The sequence below is a fragment of the Dendropsophus ebraccatus genome, chromosome 6 (genome assembly GCF_027789765.1).
Source record: "Dendropsophus ebraccatus isolate aDenEbr1 chromosome 6, aDenEbr1.pat, whole genome shotgun sequence".
Lineage (NCBI taxonomy): Eukaryota > Metazoa > Chordata > Amphibia > Anura > Hylidae > Dendropsophus > Dendropsophus ebraccatus.
Window position 1 is genome coordinate 106,570,608 of NC_091459.1, and position 23,063 is coordinate 106,593,670.

At 43.9% G+C, this 23,063-nt stretch overlaps 1 protein-coding gene across 2 annotated transcripts; it reads left to right on the forward strand.

Moving 5' to 3' along the window:
- Positions 1 to 5,683: 5,683 nt before the first annotated feature.
- GPR35 (G protein-coupled receptor 35) lies at positions 5,684 to 22,011 on the forward strand. 2 transcript variants are annotated; one of them, XM_069973918.1, is made up of 4 exons: positions 5,684 to 5,788; positions 5,893 to 5,950; positions 6,038 to 6,105; positions 20,330 to 22,011. In XM_069973918.1, exons 2-4 carry the CDS (start codon positions 5,940 to 5,942, stop codon positions 21,277 to 21,279), a joined length of 1,029 nt encoding a protein of 342 aa, XP_069830019.1. In that variant the 5' UTR covers positions 5,684 to 5,788; positions 5,893 to 5,939; the 3' UTR covers positions 21,280 to 22,011. The 2 variants fall into 2 exon arrangements, with proteins under 2 accessions (XP_069830019.1, XP_069830020.1); XM_069973919.1 differs by lacking the exons at positions 5,684 to 5,788; positions 5,893 to 5,950; positions 6,038 to 6,105 and adding an exon at positions 19,199 to 19,441.
- The last annotated feature ends 1,052 nt before the right edge of the window (positions 22,012 to 23,063 follow it).

The following is a 23,063-nucleotide window of genomic DNA, read 5'->3' on the forward strand; positions in this document are numbered from 1 at the left end:
GCCTCAGCACGGCGCGATGACCCTACTCCCCCTGGTTCTAGGGTCCCAGGACGCAGAGAGGGTGCCCCGGATGAAGGGCGCTGAGAAACTGCCTGGCTACGTTGCCTTTCTAAGAGCTGCACTATTCACAGCAGTAGTTTAATGTCTGCCGGTTGCCTTAACCCTTTTCTTTCCTCACAGGGACTGTTACGGTTGCCATCCTGTTGCTTTGTTGTGGGGCCTTTTCAGGGGAAGGGATCTGGTTGGGAGAGTCGTGCAGGGGAATGATGGACATTGTCATAACGCTCGCCTGCACTCTGACGGGTTCTATAGGACGCGATATGCGGAGGCATTACCTATGTTTTGTTTTGTGTTGTTTTTCTTTCCTCTTCTGTTTTATATGTCTCTGCCCCGTCTGTGTGAAGGGTATCCGGGCCTATGAGGGGTACCTGCTGGTATATAGTCTCTGGGGGTGGGGGTTGATGGGTCCCCCCATGTTTGGAAAAAAGGAGGTCCCTACCTCGGTGTTGAGGGGCTAAAACGGGGTTTGTCTCCCTCTATACGCACCTGGGGAACTGAGAGTTTGCTGGGTCACACATTCTTTTTGAATCACTACGACTGTGTGGCTTACCTCGCCTGGCATCTCTCTTCTTTCTCTTTCTCTCTTCTTTTCTTCCTCTTTCCCTGTTACTCTCTTCTTCCTCCCCTTTCTTTTTGTTTTATTTAGTCTACTCCCTGCCCCCTTCCCTTCACCCTCCCATGCTGGGCTCACGCCTTGGTGCTTGAGGGGATTGTGCGCGCGCATAGTGCTGAGGGATCTTCCTTCTCTTTCTCTCTGCGATTAATCTGTGATTTTGCATTCGTAGCCACCTGTGATATCCGCCATGAAGGTGATCTCCTGGAACGTAAAGGGTCTACGGTCGCCTAATAAGCGCATTCAGGTACTGAGGCACTTACACCGCTTACACGCAGATATCGCCATGTTACAAGAAACACACCTCTCAGGGGATGACATGCAGCGAATGAGAAAACTGTGGGTGAGAGATGTATATGGGTCACCAGCAGTGAATGGAAAGGCTGGGGTGCTAATTTTAGTTAGTAAACATTTTCAGGGATCGGTGACTTCTCATGCCACGGATAGTGAGGGTAGACGAGTGCAACTGACGATGACAGTGGAAGGAATAGAGTATAGCATGTTTAACTTGTACGGCCCTAACGGGGACAATAAGTCCTTTTTCCATAATGCTCAGACAGTAATTAGCGCGGACCCGACTGCCAACAAAATTGTGGGGGGCGATTTTAACTCTGTCCTAAACGTGAGGGAAGACAGGAAAAGCTCTACAGACGTCCCAAGAGCGACTCGCTCGTCTGATCGGGTGCTTGTACCTTTTCTAGAAACACTAGACCTCCAGGATCCGTGGAGATTGCTACACCCGGCAGACCGGGAATACTCCCATTATTCTCACGCCCATAAGGCATGGTCTAGGATTGACTATTTGTATGTGTCCAGCGCACTAGTGGACAAAGTGGAAAAGGCGGACATACACGATTTAGTGATCTCCGATCATTCCCCGATCTCCCTTGCAATCCCCAGTACTTATAAACGTCATCAGGAATTCGTGTGGCGCTTCCCGAGCTACATGGTTCGAGATGAAAAATTTGTGGTAGCATTGAAAGGTTGGTGGGCGGAATTTCTGTCCAACAACTCTGAGCACTCTGGAGATGCACCCTTGTACTGGGAGACTGCAAAGGCGGTCCTGCGGGGGCGTCTGATTGCCTATATGTCTACTATTAAAAAGCGTACGCAGGTAGAGTTTAAGTCGGCTAGTGATAGGCTGAGGGACGCTTATACGGCCTATTTGAACTCACCTTCCCAGTCTCGATGTGATGATTGGAAAATAGCAAAATCGGCCTTCGATATGTGGGCAGAGCGCAAAGTAAAGGCGTCTGCCGACAGGTTGAAGGCGGAGTATTTCCGTTTTGGCAATAAATCTGGGAGACTGCTGGCCCGCCTGGCGAAGGGTCAGTATTCTCCTCAGTTTATTGCAGCGCTCCGGGACTCCTCGGGTCGCGTTCATAATGATCCAGCAAAAGTCATGAACTTGCTGGAACAATATTATACCAATCTGTACCAGTCACCCCCGATAGTTTCAGAGGAGGGGCGACTATTCCTTGACTCAGTGCTTATGCCATCTATCACTTCTGACCAGCGTGAAGCTCTGAATGCTGACTTCTCGGAGGCGGAAGTTCTATCGGCTATTAAGGCCCTTGCGAATAACAAGGCTCCAGGCCCAGACGGTTATACGGGGGAGTTCTTTAAGACATTGAGGGAGGAGATAGCCCCTTCATTGACTGCATTCTTTAACCATATGCTCCACACAGGTTCCACCCCTATTCATGCCAACACTGCCCATATCAAACTTCTCCTAAAGCCCAATAAGGACCCGTTACTGCCCTCTTCATATAGACCAATATCCCTTATTAATTTAGATTTAAAAATCCCCTCCAAGATTCTGGCAGATAGACTCAGCATGTTGCTCCCTGATTTGATCAACACGGCGCAAGTGGGCTTTGTGAAGGGGCGGTCTGCGGTGTATAATATTAGAAAGGTATTGACGATACTTGATAGGACACGACACGATCCCCAGCCAAGTGAGACCCCAATTTTGTTGGGTTTGGATGCCGAAAAAGCATTTGATAATGTGAGGTGGGACTGGCTGGGGATGGTGTTGGACCGCATCGGTATCTTGGGGGGCTTTCGCACCTTTCTAGGGGGCCTCTATCATAACCCCAGGGCTAGGATAGCGTTACCTGCTCAATTGTCCCCTAGCTTTCCACTGTGTAGGGGTACCCGCCAGGGCTGCCCTCTGTCACCGTTACTTTTTAATTTAGCCTTGGAGCCCTTGGCAAGGCATCTTCTGCAGTCTTCGCTCTACGAGGGGATCCGGGTGGGGAAGGCCGTCACCAAGCTAGCGTTGTATGCGGATGATGCTCTCCTATTTATGGCCCATCCTCAGACTCAACTACAAGGGGTCCTGGATTCCATTTCCCACTTTGGCACGTTTTCAGGGTACAGGATCAATCCCTCGAAGAGCGAAGTACTGGAGCTAGGGAGGAAACTCCCTCATAGTTTTTGGGCATCTATGGGTCTCTCTGGGAGCGTGAAGCATTGTATTACCTACCTAGGTATAAAAATAGGGGCAGATCCACATTCCTTATATCAGCTTAACTATCCACCTCTCTTTGACAAGATATGTATGGAACTGAAGCGGTGGTTCTCTCTTCCCATCTCCTTTCTTGGTAGGTGCCACTTAGTAAAAATGTTAAGTTTCTCTAAATTGCTTTATCCCCTACAAACGATTCCAGTTCTTATTCGGCACAAAGACATTAAAAGGCTTAACGCAGCATTCACACATTTCATATGGGGAGGTAAGAGAGCACGTATTTCCCTCCAAAAATTGATGCTTTCTAAATCTGATGGGGGCATCAATTTCCCCAACATTCGGGGATACAATCTTGCGTGTCTTCTGAGACACGTTATGGATTGGCTTCATGATACTAGCTACCATTCTATCCTACCCTTAGAAAAGGAATTAGCGGCACCGTGGGCCCTTCAGTCGTGTCTACACACTAAAATTCCCTCATTACCCCCTTTGCTCAGACGTTCCCTTATTATAAGGGACACAGTGTTGGCATGGAGAGAGGTCCGTAAACTGTGTGGTTTGCCTTTTTTGCTATCTAAGAGAATGCAGCTATGGAACCATCCCGACTTCCCGCAGGGGAGAGAGAATGCCACCTTTAATGAGTGGAAGGAAAAGGGCATCCTTACGGCAGGTCACCTGATGCATGAGGGAGACAAACGGTGGCTCACGATTTCTGAACTCAAAGATCGCTTTGATCTGGATGACCGCCACTTTCTCGCTATACATCAGGTGATGTCGTTCTGTAAAAGGAGGCTTGCCAACCTGGTGAATGAACTCACGTCTAATGTGTTTGATAATTTTCTCGGTCCCGCCCCGAGACAGGTGACCCTCTCTGAGACGTATAGGGCGCTGAACGACACTTTTCTGACCATACGTAAGCAAGACATCTTCAATAAGTGGGGGGATAAACTGGGGGTGGCTGATCCGGGGGAACGAATCCTGGAAGGATGGATGCGAGTGAGAAAGCATGTGGTGTGTGAGGTTTGGCGGGAAACTTTCTTTAAAGTTATGCATCATGCATATTTTGGCTTCAATCTGCCGGCTAATCCACTGTATCCAGACAGGATTTTACATTGCCCTAAGTGCAAGGTGCCAGCCACAGATTTTTGGCACAGCATGTGGTCTTGTCCTTCCACGCAGGCCTTTTGGCAGGAAGTGGTGTCTTATGTGCTCTCCCACTGGAAACTCAGGCTGCCTTTGGATCCGGTTGCCCTGATTTTTCAGTGTGTGGCTCAGGAGGCGACAGAGGCATCGGGCCTACGATCAGTGCCAGCATTAGTGCATGTCATACTGCTAGTGGCTAAGCGCGTATTATTACGCGAATGGCTGCAGCCGGAGGTACCTACGGTGCCAATGCTAATTGAGGAACTGAAACTATTTCTGGCATCGGATCGGCTTGAGGCTGAACGCAACACGGATAAACATGCAAAAAGCTTTTTCCAAAAATGGAAGATTTTCTTACTGACTCATTTTTCACAACAACAAATTCATGCCTTTGTATACCCGTATAGATTCACCACTTGGTACCTGAAGGCGGATATTGGTGGGACACTGGGGGAGCTTCGGCTGCCCGAGCGGAGTTGAATAGAGGTGTATGATCCCTGCTGCTGTGTTCCCAGAATTGGCAGCGTGGGAGGGTGGAGGGGGTGGGTTCCTGGGGATCCCCATCTTCTCCCCCCTCTCCTCTTTTCCCTCCTTCCCTCCCCCCCCCCCCCCCCCCTCCCCTTTTTTTTTTTTTTTTCTTCTCTTTCTCTCTCTTCTTCTCTTCTTTTCTCTCTATTGTCTCGACCTGATCTTTGGGGATACAGGTTGCCAAATAGGTGACCGAAGGGGGTTGGTTGAGTGACTAATGGTGCTCTTGTAAAATTTATTGTACATTTGGGCTACTGTTGGGAGTCTCCATGGAGACGCACTAGGGGTCTCGGTTCTTATGGGGGCCCTTTGTTGTTTGTTTGGGCCTCATACTGTCCTGGGGGTTGGAGCTGTTGGGGTTTAACCTCTTTATTGTATCCACTGTAAAATTGAAAAATGAGCGCTGCGACGCTTAGCTGGTTTATGTGAACTGCTTGTTTGTGCTCAAATAAAAATATATTTAAAAAAAAAAAAAAAACAGGGCAGTGTCTCAGGGAAAATGGCTGTCCCCATGTGCAAAATGTGAAATTAAAAAACATTTCCAGTGTCTCCCTTGAGTAAGTAAAAACTACATATAGGTAGTATGGCAACAAAACTGTATTGAACCCAGCACCCCTGGAAAAAAGGGAGGTGATGTAAGAAAATAAGACCTTAATTTTTCACTGTCCACTGAATATAAATGGTTCCAGCTGCAGAGTGTACGAGGAGAGGGAGGCATTCATTATTATTTGCTGTAACCTGATCTCATACCTTTTACTTCTGCCATTTGTACGTCTCTTACATATAACATACTGTATACACATCTTTCCAGCCTCCACTCCCACCATGTCTGAATCATGGGCGAGTCACAAGTCAGTTGAGCAATAAACTTCACTGATATTTCATTGGAAACGTATAGAGCTCCAGCACACAGCAATCCTTTCAGTTTAGAAGGGGGAAAAAAAAAAACACGGGCTGAGCTGTTTGCACAGGAGGTAGGTTTAAGAAATACTACAGACAGGAAGAATGTGAACGCTGAACCTTGGGCATTTCTGCAGATTTCTGTCATACAGCTCTTGTGTATTTCTCTTCTACACAGACTGGAACTGCTGAGATCCTGGTCATTGGTGGATCTGGACACGGACCATGGACAGAAGGTGTGTTGACTATACATATGACCCATGTGCTCTGCATTTTATATACATTGAAATATATTACAGATAACTTTTCGCAAATCTTTACAGAAATCCTTCAGTCAGTGGTAACATGGCTGTCACCTCAACAGTGCTGAATCTCGTCTCATCAACCCCTGGTAAGAGCTGTATATATAAGACATTGTGTACGATAGCAAGTATATTAGAAAAAAAATGACTTCTTTCCATTCAGATAGATTTCATTGGCTCATGTACGTAACTTAGTATTGTTGAGCTCATTTGAACAATGCCGACATTGGATAAACAGCAAGAATCTTCTTATTCTGCAATGTTACATCAACTACATGCACTGGATCTAGGCTCTGACTAATCTGAAAGCCCTACAGTATCTCTAAGCTCATACTTTGTAATTGTGCATGTGTACAATGTAGAGGCTCGGGTAGTAGCTACTGTATGACTGGCAGACTAATGTTAAAAAATATTAAGAAAAATGTTGCTGTTTTTTAATATCATATGATACTTGGTGTATGATGTGTATGTAGTACTGAGTAAGGATGTGCAGGTAGATACTGTGTACTATGTAAAACTATGTGACAACACTTTTTTTCCCAACCTTGTCCCCGGAGTAATGGGGTGAGACATCGTGGAGGCCTTTTGTGTGCCAGACCTGGGGGGCTTTTTTAAGTTCTGTATTTTATTTTTAGCGGACTTGACAAACTGTTGGGGTTTAGCAACACTTTACAAACACGATTACTTGGCATTTGACTCCCTGCAGAAGTTGGATGCTGCCTTAGGGAGTCCTGGAAAATATGGATACAGCCATAGGCCCCCTAGGAAGTCCTGGAAAATATGAATACAGCCATAGGCGACCCAAGGGAGTCCTGGAAAACATGGATATAGCCATAGGCCGCCCTAGGAAGTCCTGGAAAACATGAATACAGACATAGGCTGCCCAAGGGAGTCCTGGAAAACATGAATACAGCCATAGGCCGCCCAAGGGAGTCCTGGAAAACATGAATACAGCCATAGGCCGCCCAAGGGAGTCCTGGAAAACATGAATACAGCCATAGGCCGCCCCAGGGAGTCCTGGAAAACATGAATACAGCCATATGCCGCCCAAGGGAGTCCTAGAAAACATGGATATAGCCATAGGCCGCCCAAGGGAGTCTTGGAAAACATGGATATAGCCATAGGCCGCCCAAGGGGGTCCTGGAAAACATGGATATAGCCATAGGCCGCCCAAGGGAGTCCTGGAAAACATGAATACAGCCATAGGACGCCCAAGGGAGTCCTGGAAAACATGAATACAGCCATAGGCCGCCCAAGGGAGTCCTGGAAAACATGAATACAGCCATAGGCCGCCCAAGGGAGTCCTGGAAAACATGAATACAGCCATAGGCCGCCCAAGGGAGTCCTGGAAAACATGAATACAGCCATAGGCCGCCCAAGGGAGTCCTGGAAAACATGGATATAGCCATAGGCCGCCCAAGGGAGTCCTGGAAAACATGGATATAGCCATAGGACGCCCAAGGGAGTCCTGGAAAACATGGATACAGACATAGGCCACCCAAGGGAGTCCTGAAAAACATGCATACAGCCATAGGCCGCCCAAGGGAGTCCTGAAAAACATGGATACAGCCATAGGCCGCCCAAGGGGGTCCTGGAAAACATGGATATAGCCATAGGCCGCCCAAGGGAGTCCTGGAAAACATGGATACAGCCAAAGGCCGCCCAAGAGAGTCCTGGAAAACATGGATACAGACATTGGCCATCCAAGGGAGTCCTGGAAAACATGGATACAGCCGAAGACTTCTGTAAATGCTGGGAATCAAATGCCAAGCAATTTGGGTTTGGAGAACATTGCTAAATCAACAACTCAACAAGTCCGCTCAACACTACCCATGACTTATCCCTCCCCTCCACATAGGGAACATGTTAAGGTTGGGCTGTGCAAAATCTTCATGTGTATGGTGAGGACAGATGGCCAGTTTCTTCGTTTCCATCTTTTTTTTCCCTCAGTTACAGTCTACATATACATTTGACCCATATCATTCTTGTTTTTTTGCTTTATTATGGCAAATGTGCCAGAATTCTGATGTAATTAATGCCAAAATTTGGCATATACACATAATGGCTGGCGTAACACATAAAGACCTAGAAATGTCATTGGTAATGTTCACACTTAGGGGGACATTTATTAAGTCCGACCGTTTTTACGCCGGCCTTAAAAATGTCCCCGCATCTCCGGCGCTACGGGGATTTATGTCCCCCTTAGTATTTCTGTCAGTATTTTGGTCAGTCTTTTTTTAACCAAAACCAGGAGTGGAACTGACTGAAAGGGCAAAATTATAATGGAAAGATATGCTTAGTTTCTGCGTATTCAACCAACTCCTGGTTTTGGTTGAAAAAATCTGACAGAAATACTATGTGTGAACCTAGTCATGATCTCTTTTAGACACTTTTTAAAAGAAAAGAACCCATTGCTATTCTAAAATGCACCAAATTGATTTGGGCACATGTCACAATTTTGCCATGAAAAAGTGGACTAAGGTAAACCAGCTAACAGGTAGAGTAAATAGGAGAAGAGGTTCTAACCAAGATATGCCAGATCTATCGCACAGTGCACCACTGCCCGCCTTGTTTGGTTTCTTAATGTCCTTATTTAAGACAACATTAATAAATCTGCCCCATATTGTTTATGTTGGGTTTTTATGGTGTTTTTAATGTTGTTTTGTGGCTGCTTAAAGAAGAAGTCCGGTTAAAATTTATTTTTGATATGTTGTTACTTATGAAAAGTTATACAAATTTCTAATGTACATTAATTATGGGAAATACACATATAATTTAGTAGATCAAGAAGTGTTAGAATTCTCTCAGATCCAGTGACGTCACGACGAAAGGTGTAATTCCTATGGAGTGTCCAGCAGGGGGCGCTCTCTATATAGAAGTCTATGGGACTTTATTGTTTCTATGGATTTCTATGTAATGTAATGTAGTGTAGTGTACAGTGCTTTATTGAATGAATACATCTATGGAATACTTTGGGGAGCAAGTGTCCTTGCTCCCCAAAGTATTGCATAAATGTATTCATTCAATATTTTAGGATATCACAGTAAGCCCGCCGCATTCCCGCCGCACTCCCGCTGATCTGCCGCATTCCCGCCGCACGCCGATCCGGACCATATACACTGAACTACAGCTCCCATCATCTGCTTATAGTATGAACAGGTGATGGGAGCTGTAGCTGGGTAATGGATATGACTTGCCTGCGATGCCACTGCTTATGCCACCGGGCGCAGGGGGAGCCGCTCAGTACACAGGAGCGCTCCCCCCTCCTCCTCCTCCTTCCGGGAACCTTCCTCCCTATACCACTGCCGACTACCCGCCAGGCGTGGAGTCAGCAGTGGTATGGGGGGAAGGTTCCCGGAAGGAGGAGGAGGAGGGGGGAGCGCTCCTGTGTACTGAGCGGCTCCCCCTGCGCCCGGCGGCATAAGCAGTGGCATCGCAGGCAAGTCATATCCGTTACCCAGCTACAGCTCCCATCACCTGTTCATACTAAAAGCAGATGATGGGAGCTGTAGTTCAGTGTATTCGGTCCGGATCGGCGTGCGGCAGGAATGCGGCAGTGCGGCGGGAATGCGGCGGATCGGCGGGCTTACTGTGATATCCTAATGTATTGAATGAATACATTTATGCAATACTTTGGGAGCAAGGACACTTGCTCCCCAAAGTATTCCATAGATGTATTCATTCAATAAAGCACTGTACACTACACTACGTTACATTACATAGAAATCCATAGAAACAATAAAGTCCCATAGACTTCTATATAGAGAGCGCCCCCTGCTGGACACTCCATAGGAATTACACCTTTCGTCGTGACGTCACTGGATAGAATTCTAACACTTCCTGATCTACTAAATTAAGGGAAATAGCCCTATATGTGCATTTCCCATATTTAATGTACATTAGAAATTTGTATAACTTTTCATAAGTAACAACATATCAAAAATTAATTTTGGCTGGACTTCTCCTTTAAGATTCAGCAGCCTGATCTCTGCTGATAGTCCATAATAGAATATGAAGTTCTCTGAACACTATGGGAATTTCATTCCGCTGCAAGAAAGTAGCCACTGCCCACTTAACCCACCAGCTACCATGCTTACACCTTACCTGCCTGCTTTTCCAGCTACCGGGTCACTGATAGCCCACTTAGCCAATCAGTATGCTGTCCCGCCACAGTCACTGATTGGCTTAGCAGGAGAACCAGGAAAAAGCGCAGGCAGGTAATATATTAGCCTGGTAGCTGGTGGATTAAGTGGGCAGTGGTTACTTTCTCGCAGCGGAAGAAAAATCCACTACAAAAAAGCCATAGGTAATGACACTACAGAGTACTGCAGCAGATTTTGTTGCAGAACTTGCATTACGAAATCTGCTGCAAACTCAGCACATTTGAGCGTCCCCTTAAGAGGAATAGTGGAGGTTTTTTAACCTTTTTTTTAAATTGGAAACTCACCATTATATATCCCAACAACATACACATAGGGGGACATTTAGGAAAGGTCCGCCAGGGAGAAGGTGCAAATTCGTCCCTTCTCCATGGTGTACGCCTGCTGTATGCCCTGCTCACCTGATGGGCGAGTGTGACAAGGCGGAGAGGAGGAGTGGCCTCCTCCCGCAACTCATTTATCATGATTTACGCCTGTTTGCAGATGTAAATCATGGTCCAAATCTACACCTGCTGGAAGGTTCAGGCGCCCGGCCGGCCGGATTCTCTAAGAGGCGCGCGGCTCTTAGTGAATCCTGTCAGGGAAAAGGGGGCGGGGCCTGATATACGACCAGCGTACTTCTATGCCGATCTTCATAAATTCACCCCCCCCCAAGTATACATTGTGGGATAGCACAGAGGGGGTCTATGGATACATCTACTGTGTGTGTCAGAAGTCCCCGGTACATACAGAAAATATACACCACACATTTGTGTAAACATAGTCTAAATTTGTCATTATAAAAAGAAGTTCTCTTACTAATTGTACTTTGTCCATTTGTGCAATACGAACCTAATGGGAGAGAGACACCCCCTCCTCCCACTCATAACCCACGTCTAATTGTTCTATTTGCCAGAGCTGACAGCTGCTCTATAGCACCCAGGCCTGTAAATACATTATACATCACCATTATTAGTCAGAATGGTTGGCATGCTATATTTCAGCCACCGCACAGGAAATGTATACCTAGCTCAGGTTTCCCTCCTGTGTTCCCTCCTGCACACAAGGGCTCAGATAAGCTGCTCCGGCTTCTTTATATAAAAGAAATAAATGTTTTTGTGAGCCGTCCCTTCTATGGTCATCTTGCCTGGAAATGAAATACTGTAAATGAAATGACGGTCTGTGACTTTTAGAATTTACTCTTTGCACATTTGCTTCCAGCTGTGTTGTTGTAAAGTCCAAGTGAGTTAGGATTTATTTTGTGAATTGGCAAACCAGATGAAGCCAGTCCTCAGAAGACTAATCCCAAAGATACTTTTTTTAATAGAATAATAAAAGCAGTGAGGTTTGAGGTACAAGTATATATGCACAAGGGAACCATTACAAAGTACTAACACAGGAAAATTGTTACCACAAATGTTTTTAGAGAATAGGAAACTTTAAGGGGTGCAGTCCTTTTACATGGCAAGGCCTGAGACCACAAACAGGCACCGGTCATAGAGATTAGCGCTTGCGTGAAGTCTGTTAACTTCATCATATTCCATAGCACAATTACACAGGAAGATGCGAGGCCAACTAACAATGGCTTTATTGGGTGCACAATAGATGCAAGAAGATGAACAAGTGCCCTTTAACACGGCCGATTATCAACTGGCATTCCTGTAAAAGGGCCGTATGTCAGGAACAAGTTATAGGCTCATTGAGTTAATACAGGTACATTGAGTCCAACTCATAATCCTACTGTGTTGATCCAGGGGAAGGCTGAGGCCAATTGTCTCACCATAGAAAAAACAAAATCCATACTGACTCCAAACATGGCAGAAAATCTCCAGAAATTTAGTACCTATAACTTGTGATATATTTTCTCAGGAAAGGCCTCCAGACCCCTCTTGTATTTCTAGTATAAGGCCTTACTCACACGTCCCATGAAATTGTCCGTGGTCATGGATCTGTGACCATAGACAATTTTAGGGTCCATTAAATCTTATTAGTGTAATCAGACTAATAAAAAATAGGACATGCCCAAGTGCGCAGGCGGACCACAGAACCAATCCCTCAATAGAAGTCTAGTCTATGGGATCCAAGTTTTTCAATTATTTCACAGATTTTCACTGATGGATTATGTGCTGCCATCTAATCTCTGCTGCCAGAGGGGGGTGGGATTTTACACTGCCAGCACTTGTTGGGGGGGGGGGGGGGAACTGTAAGGCCCAGCATGCAATAGGGGGACTACAAGGCTCAGTATGATGCCTACACATGGTGGAATACATATTGGTGTGATGTGGGGCACATCGTGAAAAAAAAAGTACACGGGTGTAAAAACGGATGCAATTATGGATGGTTTTCCCAGATCCCAGATCTAGATAGGGGGACTAAATCACAGTCCTTTAAAATCACTGGATGTGTTAATGAGGCCTAAATCTACCATTACAACATTATGTGAGTTGCATAGTGTTCCTGCTCTTACAGGAATGAATCCCTATCTAGGATGACAGTGACACCCTCTTTCATCTAGTAATAGTGGCTGTCCCTTTGTTATGGTTACAGGCATAGGTGTAAAGGATTATTAGAAAGATTTCTGTACTGTCCATTCATATACAAACTATATAGAGGGAGATTTATCAAACATGGTGTAAAGGGAAACTGGCTCAGTTGCCCCTAGCAACCAATCAGATTCCACCTTACATTTTCCAAAGAGTCTGTGAGGAATTAAAAGTGGAATCTCATTGGTTGCTAGGGGCAACTGAGCCAGTTCTACTTTACACCATGTTTGATAAATCTCCCCCTTGGTGTTCATAGTGTGGCAGTGGCAATGTGTATCTGCAGTTTAGCTCCTATTAACTTGAACAGAACCTGAGATGCAGTTACACATAGCCATAGCTACACAATGAACGGACACAAATTCTGTCACTGTGTAGTGCAGCTGATCACCATGGGTGTTGGGTGTCAGCAGCCCGCCAGTTAGTACATTTTGCCTAGAGGACCCCTTTAAGTGATAGTGTATTAACTGAAGTTCGAAAATCTGTTTTGGATACTGTAATCCACATATTCCCTTTTTTATGAGATCACAACATTAATGGCCTAACTTCAACATAGACCATCAATATCACATCAAAGGGGTATTGACTAGTCTGTGGACCAGCTGTTTGTAGAGGCTGATGCGATCATATTGAACAAGGCTGCAATGACCTGCACAGCTGTAAGCAGGTACCGTATACCGGTCAATGTAAGGACTGAAGAAGCCACAACACTTGCTTGAGAAACAGTGGGCACTTTAAACAGCTGATCATGGGGGATTGACTCTCATAAGGCCCCTATTATTCTTATCTTCTAAACTCCTTTAATTACCTTGGCAGCCCTCCTCTTTAGGCTACGTTCACACAGAGCAAAAGGAGCGGATTACGCAAGGAAATATTTCCGCCTGAAATCAACTGACTCTGAATTCCGAGCAGAATATAAGCAGAATGTAAGCAGAATCCCTGCGTATTCTGCTAGGAAAGTGTTCAGCTCGTAATCAGCTCTTGACAAATTCAGCGCGGAATACTCGAGGAAGTGCCCACTGTTTCTCAAGCAAGTGTTGTGGCTTCTTCAGTCCTTACATTGACCGGTATACGGTACCTGCTTACAGCTGTGCAGGTCATTGCAGCCTTGTTCAATATGATCGCATCAGCCTCTACAAACAGCTGGTCCACAGACTAGTCAATACCCCTTTGATGTGATATTGATGGTCTATGTTGAAGTTAGGCCATTAATCCGCATGCATTCAGCACTGAAATTCGGCGAGTATTTGGTGAGTAAACTAGACTATACCAGAACATATACTAGAATCCTCCTCCCCCCCCTTTTCCCCATTTCCGCGCTGATTCAGCTAGTAATTTCCGCTTTTATTACGCTTGTATTTCGCGCTGAATATGCGCGTATTCCGCGCTGAAACAGAAAATCAGAGCCCCATTGATTTGTATAGGCTTCCGCTAGCGGAAGAATGAACATGTTCATTCTTCTGGCGGAAAGCGGATTAGTTCAGTGCGGAAATTCCACTGTGTGAACTGCAGAGCAGAATTTCCATTCAACACAATGGAAATTAGCTCTGCACCTATTTTAACGGCTGAAATTTCAGCGCTGATTCAGCGCAGAAATTCAGCTGCTTTACCCCATAGAGAAGTGTGGATAAGTGTAAACAATTACATAGGCAACTACACTTACACTCAAAAACTGGGGGAATTTAGGATGTGTGTTATTATTAGTGTTAAGCGAGCATCTCGTGGTGCTCGGGTAAAGGGGGCCGTATCGTATTACATAAATTTTTATATATATATTTTGTCCCTTGAAGAGATGTGTAAATGAAATATACAAAGATAAGAATTAAAACATTAAATAGATTTCTGCAAGACAAATCTGGAACCCCGATAGTATGCTGGCAATTGCCAAATACTTCCAGTAGCAGTATCGGCCTGTGTGTGATGTTGATGAGTTGCTTGCCTCTGAGCAGAGTTATCCGTGGGGCTAATATATAAAAAGTGATAGGTAAGATTGCTCTTGTGCATGAATTGTGGCATTAGTAATGCTGTCGCGTGGATACCGCCTCTCACCACTCTATGATTTCATCTCCAGAGCATTTGTACCCCAATATACAACCCACTGGAATACAGCATTGTGCAATACACATTATAGGTTTCTGCAAGACACATTAGAACTCTGGCGGTATGCCGGCAAGTTTCTTACCTTAGTTTAATCCCTATGCTAATAAGTAGTTATTGTGCACTGGGGTTAGGACTATCACCCCAAAGCACTGATCAGCAGAGCGTCCGGTAGGGGTAGAATTCATATATAATTCTACATTAACATGTTTTCAAAACCTCCAACTAACACTTAAAGGGGCGCTGTCGTAAAAAAAAATTTTTAAATGTCACAGGGACATGTGAAAAGTTTTATTGCTTGAGCCCCACAATCACCCTGCTTTCTCATCCAGCAGCTCTATTATAAAGGCCGTATTACACAACGCGATAATGATGGGGAAGCTTTCCCTCGTTCTGTGCTATTACACGCACAGACAGCGACCGGGGAGCAGCAGGAGCGGTGGCCCGGATGATCCTTAATCAGCAGACCGTCGCTGACATGATCATGATTTTTCATCAAGTTGAAAGACCATGATCAGTGGACATTGTGCACGCCGGCACATGGTCTTTTAACATGTCCTATTACACCAAAAGATTATCGGTCAGAGCGCGGCAGGTAATCGGCCAAGTATGGACGATAATCGTTTAGTGTAATAGGGCCTTAAGTCTATGCTGCTACTGGACAGAGACGATTAAAAGCAGAGGACCGAAGTGTGGGTCTGCCCGCTCGTTCTCCTGATTAGAAGTATCTAACCTGCTGATATATCCCTATAATGTATGGGACATGGGATTATATTTATTATATTCTTATTACATTCTTGCTGTGCCAGTTTGCCTATTTGCTTACTTTCTTTCTTTTTCTCTTATTGGCAATATTTTCTTGCAAAACAGCAACCCCATGTGCCCAGCCTGTATGGTTTTACAATTCAGCTCCATTCACTTCTATAGAACTAAGCGGCCAAACCCACACTCAAACTGAGGATAAGACTGGCACTGTTTCTGCCATGTTTTTCTAAGTCTGGACAATCCCTTTAAATCATATTATTATAATTAAGTATCAGATGATTTTTACTAAAATCCATTATAAAAATCTTCCTGTGTTTTAAGGCTTGTTCATACATGCAGTTTCTGCACCAAAACAAATTAATGTATATAAAATCTGCAAATCTGCACATGTGAACATGCCTTTAGCAATCATAGCACTTACATAAGGGCTCGTTCCCACTGAGCAAAAGCAGCTGAATTTCTGCGCTGAATCAGCGCTGAAATTTCATCCGTTAAAATAGGTGCAGAGCTAATTTCCATTGTGTTGAATGGAAATTCTGCTCTGCAATTCACACAGTGGAATTTCCGCACTGAACTAATCCGCTTTCCGCCAGAAGAATGAACATGTTCATTCTTCCGCTAGCGGAAGCCTATACAAATCAATGGGGCTCTGATTTTCTGTTTCAGCGCGTATTCAGCGCGGAATACAAGCGTAATACAAGCGGAAATTACTCGCTGAATCAGCGCGGAAATAGGGAAAAGGGGGGGGAGGAGGATTCTAGTATATGTTCTGGTATAGTCTAGTTTACTCACCAAATACTCGCTGAATTTCAGCGCTGAATGCATGCGGATTCAGCGCGGATTCCTCGAGTATTCCGCGCTGAATTTGTCAAGAGCTGATTACGAGCTGAACACTTTCCTAGCAGAATACGCAGGGATTCTGCTTACATTCTGCTTATATTCTGCTCGGAATTCAGCATCAGTTGATTTCAGGCGGAATATATTTCCTTGCGTAATCCGCTCCTTTTGCTCTGTGTGAACGTAGCGGGTATAAACTGTTTAAAAGTCTATGGTCTGTGTAACCATTTACTTTGTATTTCAGCTATGGAGAAATAACAGCATGATAAGGATAAAGTGAAAAGTAGTTTACAAACTGATATAAAATATTTATTCTGAGAACATGTGTTTAGTGTTTAGTCCTGACCTCACCCTATCTTCTGTCCTTCTCTTTCTTCCTACTGTAGCAGATAAGGCCCAGACAGAAATTGAAAGCAGTCACGCAAATATTTTTCTTACATAAGATCCTCTTAAAGGGAAACTCTATCAAAAATCTTTTTCTTTCAAATCAACTGGTTTCAGAAAGATCTATAGATTTATGATTTACTTCTATTTAAAGATTTACAGTCTTCCAGTACTTATCAGCTGCTGTATGTCCTGCAGGCAGTGGTGTATTCTTTTCAGTCTGACATAGTGTTCTCGGCTGACATCTCTGTCCATGTCAGTAAATGTCCAAAGCAGGAGAGGTTTTCTACGGGGATTTGCTACTGCTCTGGAAGTTTCTGTCTCAAGCAGAGGTGGCAGCAGAGAGCACTTTGTAATGGATAAGTAATGGAAGACTGGATATTTTTAAAAAGAAGTAAATTACAAATCTATGTCCCTTTCTGAAACCAGTTGATTTAAAAAAATAAATAAAAAAAATATTTTCGCTGGACTACCCCTTTAATAAGGGAAAATATTTGCCTTTATCTGTACAAATGTATTAATATTTACTTCTATGTAGACTACAGTCAATGAACTTTCAATAAATAAGAATTATACATATTACAGTGGTCCGTCAACATCAGATATTAATTGGTTACGGGACGACCATTGTATGTTAACTCCATAACTCTATGGACAACTGGTAACTGGATGTCAACACAAAAAAATTATAATATGAAGAACGAAAAAAGGCCAAAAATAGCACAAATCAATCATGTCCTTACTAAATACTTTTAGCAGGCCAGTAATGCACATAGCCCTTACTGTTTATTCTTCCTTTACATGAGATGGAATAAAAGTCATATTTTATAAGCCCGCTGTCTTGGATTCTACTTTTTTCTGGATTTTGGTTTGGCATTTCAGGGAGGACCATACCAAGCTAGGCACAGAAAGCTAGTTGGTGGTGCGTTGGATGACATGCTTTGTGCAGCTGGCTGATTAAGCCATTTGCTCAAGAGGTAGGACTACAAGTGCACAATGAATAGCTGGATATTCCAGCCTATCACTGTGCACCAGCTACTGACACCTGCTGCTAACTGCAGTGTCTGGAAGTGTCTGCTTACTTCAGCAGCTGCACAGAAGGACTGTTCACCACAGCTGCAGCTGGGCAGCTTCTATGGTATCTCCAATGGGTGACAGCTTATGCTAGTAAATCAATGGGCACAGGGGGTGGCAGGGCTCAGCATGAAGCTTTGCCAGGCTTCTGCTTTAGTGAGAAGCCTGTGGATCACAGAGGCCTCAGGACAGGAGGACAATTCAGCAGCATGGCGGCAACTGGACAGCTCCGGGGGGAAACATTGGCACCTGCCATAGGATAGCAGACAGAGAGGCATCATAAGTTGATGCTGTATTCAACTTATGATGGTCCTTGAGAGGCCATTGCAAGTTAAATTGATTGTATGTTGAGGGACAACTGTATATATATATATATATATATATATATATATATAGTAATCTATATATTCAGTGATCCCTCAACTTACAATGGTCTCAAGATACCATCGTAACTTGAGACCAGATTCAACATACAATGCTACAGGCAGTCAGGCTCTGTGGCAGAGGTGACTAACTGCATGACCAACCAATGAAATTGGAAATTTTACTGGTAAAACTCCAGTATGACTGAAATGCATGCACTGGTTGGCTGTCTAGTAGTGATTCTCCACTGTATAGTGTGATACTACATGTCCTGTACTGCATACAATTTTGGTTTTAACATACAATATTTTCAACATACAATGGTCGTCCTGGAACCAATTAATATCGTATGTTGAGGGATTTTCATTGGAATTTTCAAAACAAACCAATAAACAGAAAATGATGGCTATGTCACGTACACTATAGTATTCCCATTGGTGTAACTAGCTGACACATAAGAATACCTAGTCCTATAAGGATAAACAGCTTAACCATTGTTTGTTGGATAAAGTCCAAACATGTGGTGATGACGCTGAACCTTTTCCAGATAAACCAAACACACATTCACACATATACACACTCACACCCTGTGTCTGTCACCTCCTCCGACCAGCACGGAGCAGGAAATAACTTATTTATCATCAGTGATGTAGGTATTATCACGCTTATCAAACAAGATGAACCAGATTTTGTAGAAACCTATAAAGACATTGCTGTCCTATATTTAGAATATGGCCCATTGCCTCCCTGGTTATACTGTACATAGGGTTCTCTTACACAGAAATGTATTACATCGGTTCATATAAAAGGGCTAGAGGACCACCGATAACGGAGAAATCTCTTTGTTTGTTGACTGATCACATCTTTTTTAGGCTATTTTTAGTCGGTCACACATTTCCCTGTGTAAAAGGTGATGTTAAAGAGCCCTTGTATACAGAGAAATAGCTGCAAAGCAGCACAGCTGCTATACTGTTAACCTTCTCGATGTTCTTCTCTCTGTTTCTGACTGTGAAGACCTTAATGGAGCTTTTGCACATGATCTGTAGTTATGCGCAGCACATAGTAAATATCCGTCCAAAATAGCTCACGTAGCAGATGGAGGGAGGTATCTTACCGTAAGCAGAAGTCTTCTCTTTTTATAGCATGGCTGTTATACCTTCATGACTTGTAATGTAATGTATTTGGTCTTCAGAGGAGAAGTCTAAGGGAGGACATGCCAAATTTGTGTAAGTATTTAGATGCAGAGAAAACGATTTAATTCTCAAGAGACGATAAAGCGGATTTACTATGACAGCTTCAAAGGTGTGAAATGGCTTTAGCAGAAACAGTTGTTTGAAAGGCTTGGATGTATTCTTAGAATAGAAAAATTCAATTACTCGAGAACCCTTTCCCTTCTAGGGTTGTGTTATTAAGAAAACGGGGTCTAAACTGATGCATGAAGTGAAATGAAACATATATCAGATGTACAAGCATTGCTGAAAATGTATTATATGAGAGATATGGACTTACTACCCCACCCCCATGTGCCTGCATTATTTTGATAACCTGTTGCCCTTGGTTAGGACCCACTATGGTAAGTCAGGCACACTCATTGCAATGGAAATCTCCAGAAGTGCTGACAGTTGGTCTTCACTCTTTGCCTTTCATACTACCTTGTTGGCGCCAATGCGTACATCCCAGTGGCCATTGACAGGTTCCGTCTGCACTGGTCTCTGATATGCAAATCGGGCTACTCTATGCAAGGTGGGCCGACACCCCCAGTGTACTGACATTACCTCCCCTCTGGGATGCGCCTCTATAAGAATCAATTATGGCCACTTCACAGAGGGATATCTGTACACTGGGGGCGCCGGGCCCCCCTCCAGTGCTTAGATTTGCCCGATTTGCACATCAGAAACAAGCACAGATGGCGGGAACCCAGCAGTGGTTTAAAAAATGGACTGCACCATCGTGATGTATGTGTCGGAACTGACAAGGTAATATGAAAAATAATTTTTTAATGATCTAAGTGGTACATTCCCTTTAAGATTTACCCACCTCCTTCTATCATCTGCATCTTATCCTCAAATATATTCTTTTCATGATACTAACTATGTAACCATGTTTTATTGCAGCCAATTACACCACCCCAAACTGCACTGCCATCATGAAGGAGAGGAATCCGGCAGTAGAGATTTCCTTGATGACCCTACTTACATGCGTCTTTATTTTTGGAACAATCTTCAACTCACTTGCCGTGTGGGTTTTCTGCTTTAAGATGAAGAAGTGGACTGAGACAAGAGTGTTCATGATGAATCTTCTCCTTAGTGACTGCTGCTTGCTCTTCACCCTCCCTTTCCGTATTTACACGACTCAACATAGATGGCATTTGGGCAATAGATTGTGCGATGCACTTCGCTTTTTTTATTTTTTGAACACGTACATGGGCATCTCTATCATCACTTTAATATCTGTGGACAGATTTGTGGCTATAAAGTTTCCACTGAGAGCAAGGACCTTACGTTCCCCAAAGAAGGCAGCGTTGGCTTGTGGGATTATCTGGCTACTCTTTATTGCAACGCGTATTTACCTTGAGTTTGGGACAGATGTAGGATTCAGAGATCCATCATTTTGCTTCCGGAAAGTAACGCCAAAACCTTTGAAGAGGATTTTATATTTTACCATTCTTGGGTCTTGTATCCCAATGGTCATACTAATTTTCTGCTCCACACAAATCATACGGACCCTACAGAAGAAGGAGAAGATGAGTGTGAACGAAGAAAAGGGCATTAAGAAAACCATTAGCATAGTAAAAACTAATCTGGGAATCTTTTTGTTATGCTTCTTGCCCCTTAGTATTGGTAATATTGTAAGGTTTGTCATTGAATCTGTAAGTGTTAATTGCTTGCTTTTAAAGCAGGTCAATGATTTTGCTCATGTCGCGCAAGGAATAAGTGACTTAAATTGCTGCCTGGATAGCATCTGCTATTACTTTGTCGCAAAGGAATTCTGGGAAAAAGCTTCACTGTTTCCAAGATTTAAAAAGCAATTAATTCAGGACAACACACATGAGTCTAGTATATAGGGTGAAGGATTGTGTCTAGTGTACTGACAAGGGTGTACGGATTTAGTGTGACAGCCCCACCATACTTGAAGGGATCCAGCAGGGATATGCTTATATCAGTGCTGCCAGATACCAGTTACCTAATGAGCGGGTATCCAATAGGTAACTTCCTTTTCGCTGTGTGATTAGGTGTTTTTGGTAAAAAAGGAATTCAATGTGAGCCAGCTGTCCATCATTGTCAGAGAATGCGGGGATGGCCTGAAGACAGATGGGTGGCCGGAGAGCAAAGCAGATATACTGTAGATAGTGTTATAGACCCCCCCCCCCCCCTCCCCCAGGCTCTCTTAGTAGGTAAATGGAAACTGGCAACACAGTTATATCAGTTTTCCTTTAAATTGGTGGGTAAGGTGTAAAAACACCAATATTAGTTGTCTTGGTCCCCCACAGCTGCCATTTGATACCCCAAATTCATACAGCACTATTTCTTGCTCCTGGTGATGTGTGGTCTCCATGAGACTGGGCCAATCACTAACAGGCAGGACAATGTTGTGCCCAGTGATTGGCTGAGTTCCTGTGGGGACAGTGTTTTACCAGGAACCCAAAAGAAGTGATGACGAGTGGAGATCAAGAAGGTTAAAGGGAACCTGTCACCAGGCATTCCGGCGCATAGCCCGCCCGACCCCCGGTGGAGCCCCGGATACTTACCTTTTGCTGAAAGTCCCGCTCCTGGAGTCGGTCCCGGGATGGAGATATCGGCAGCCATGCGCGCGCGCGCACCAGAGATTTAGGGGCCGATATCTCCGTCCAGAGACCGGGTCCAGGAGCGGGTCCAGCTGAGGAGGACGAGGGTAGACGAGCAGTGCTTTTTTTGTTAGTTTTTTTGTTCCACACCTTAAATTTCTTATATATACAATTTTTTTTTTTTTTTTTACTTCTGGGCCAACCCTTCTGACATGATGTATAATTACACATACATACATAATGTATGTCATAAAATGATTTCACATAATATGAACATAACCTAGCAGCAAAGCTGCCACTTACCTATGTAAATATTATAATCTCAGCCATGGTATAGGTTGATAATAGATTTTATTTGAGAGTGCATATTTCTGACAGAACTGGCAGGTTATAAGAAATTTTATCATGATAAATATCTTTGGCAACTCTGTTTTAAGTAGATGCCATGTGTAAATGTATACATTTTTAATTTATTACAGTATTTTTGCTTATTTATTTTGCATTGCTTTTTTTATTCAAGTGTTTGTACTGTATGGTGGGAGCTGATCTTATGAAGAATTTAGCCTGCGTCTGCTCCTGCCTCATATGGTGCGTTTACACTGAAAGATTTATCAGACTTTTGAAGCCAAAGCCAGGAGTGGATTTGAAAAGAGGAGAAACCTCAGTCTTTCCTTTATGACCTGTTCTCTGTTTATCGTCCGTTCCTGGCTTTGGCTTCAAATATCTGTCAGATAAATCTCTCTGTGTAAACGCACCATTGGTAGATCTGAAGCTTCTGTATGGCAGGCACAGAAATCTGCGACTGCTCTGAGCGGATGTAGATTTTACTAGAATGTCTGCCTGGTTTTGTATGATGCAGTGTTCCCTTCCCGTCCACTTGGGGAAAAGTCAATTGCCCGCTGGTCATAGACCTTGATAAACGTCCCCCTATGTGTTTAAGTGTAAATGCAGTAGTATCTTTTATATGCATACAACGTGCACTTCGTATTCATGGATTAAATCCAAGGGAAGGAAGTCCATTAATGTTGATTTAATCAGCTCTTGTGTATATGTATTATATAAGT

Bases quoted from the DNA above. Each gene is read 5' to 3' on its own strand.
- GPR35 (XM_069973918.1), top strand. The intron at 6,106-20,329 runs GTAAGAGCTGTA...GTTTTATTGCAG, and splicing joins TCTCGTCTCATCAACCCCTG to CCAATTACACCACCCCAAAC.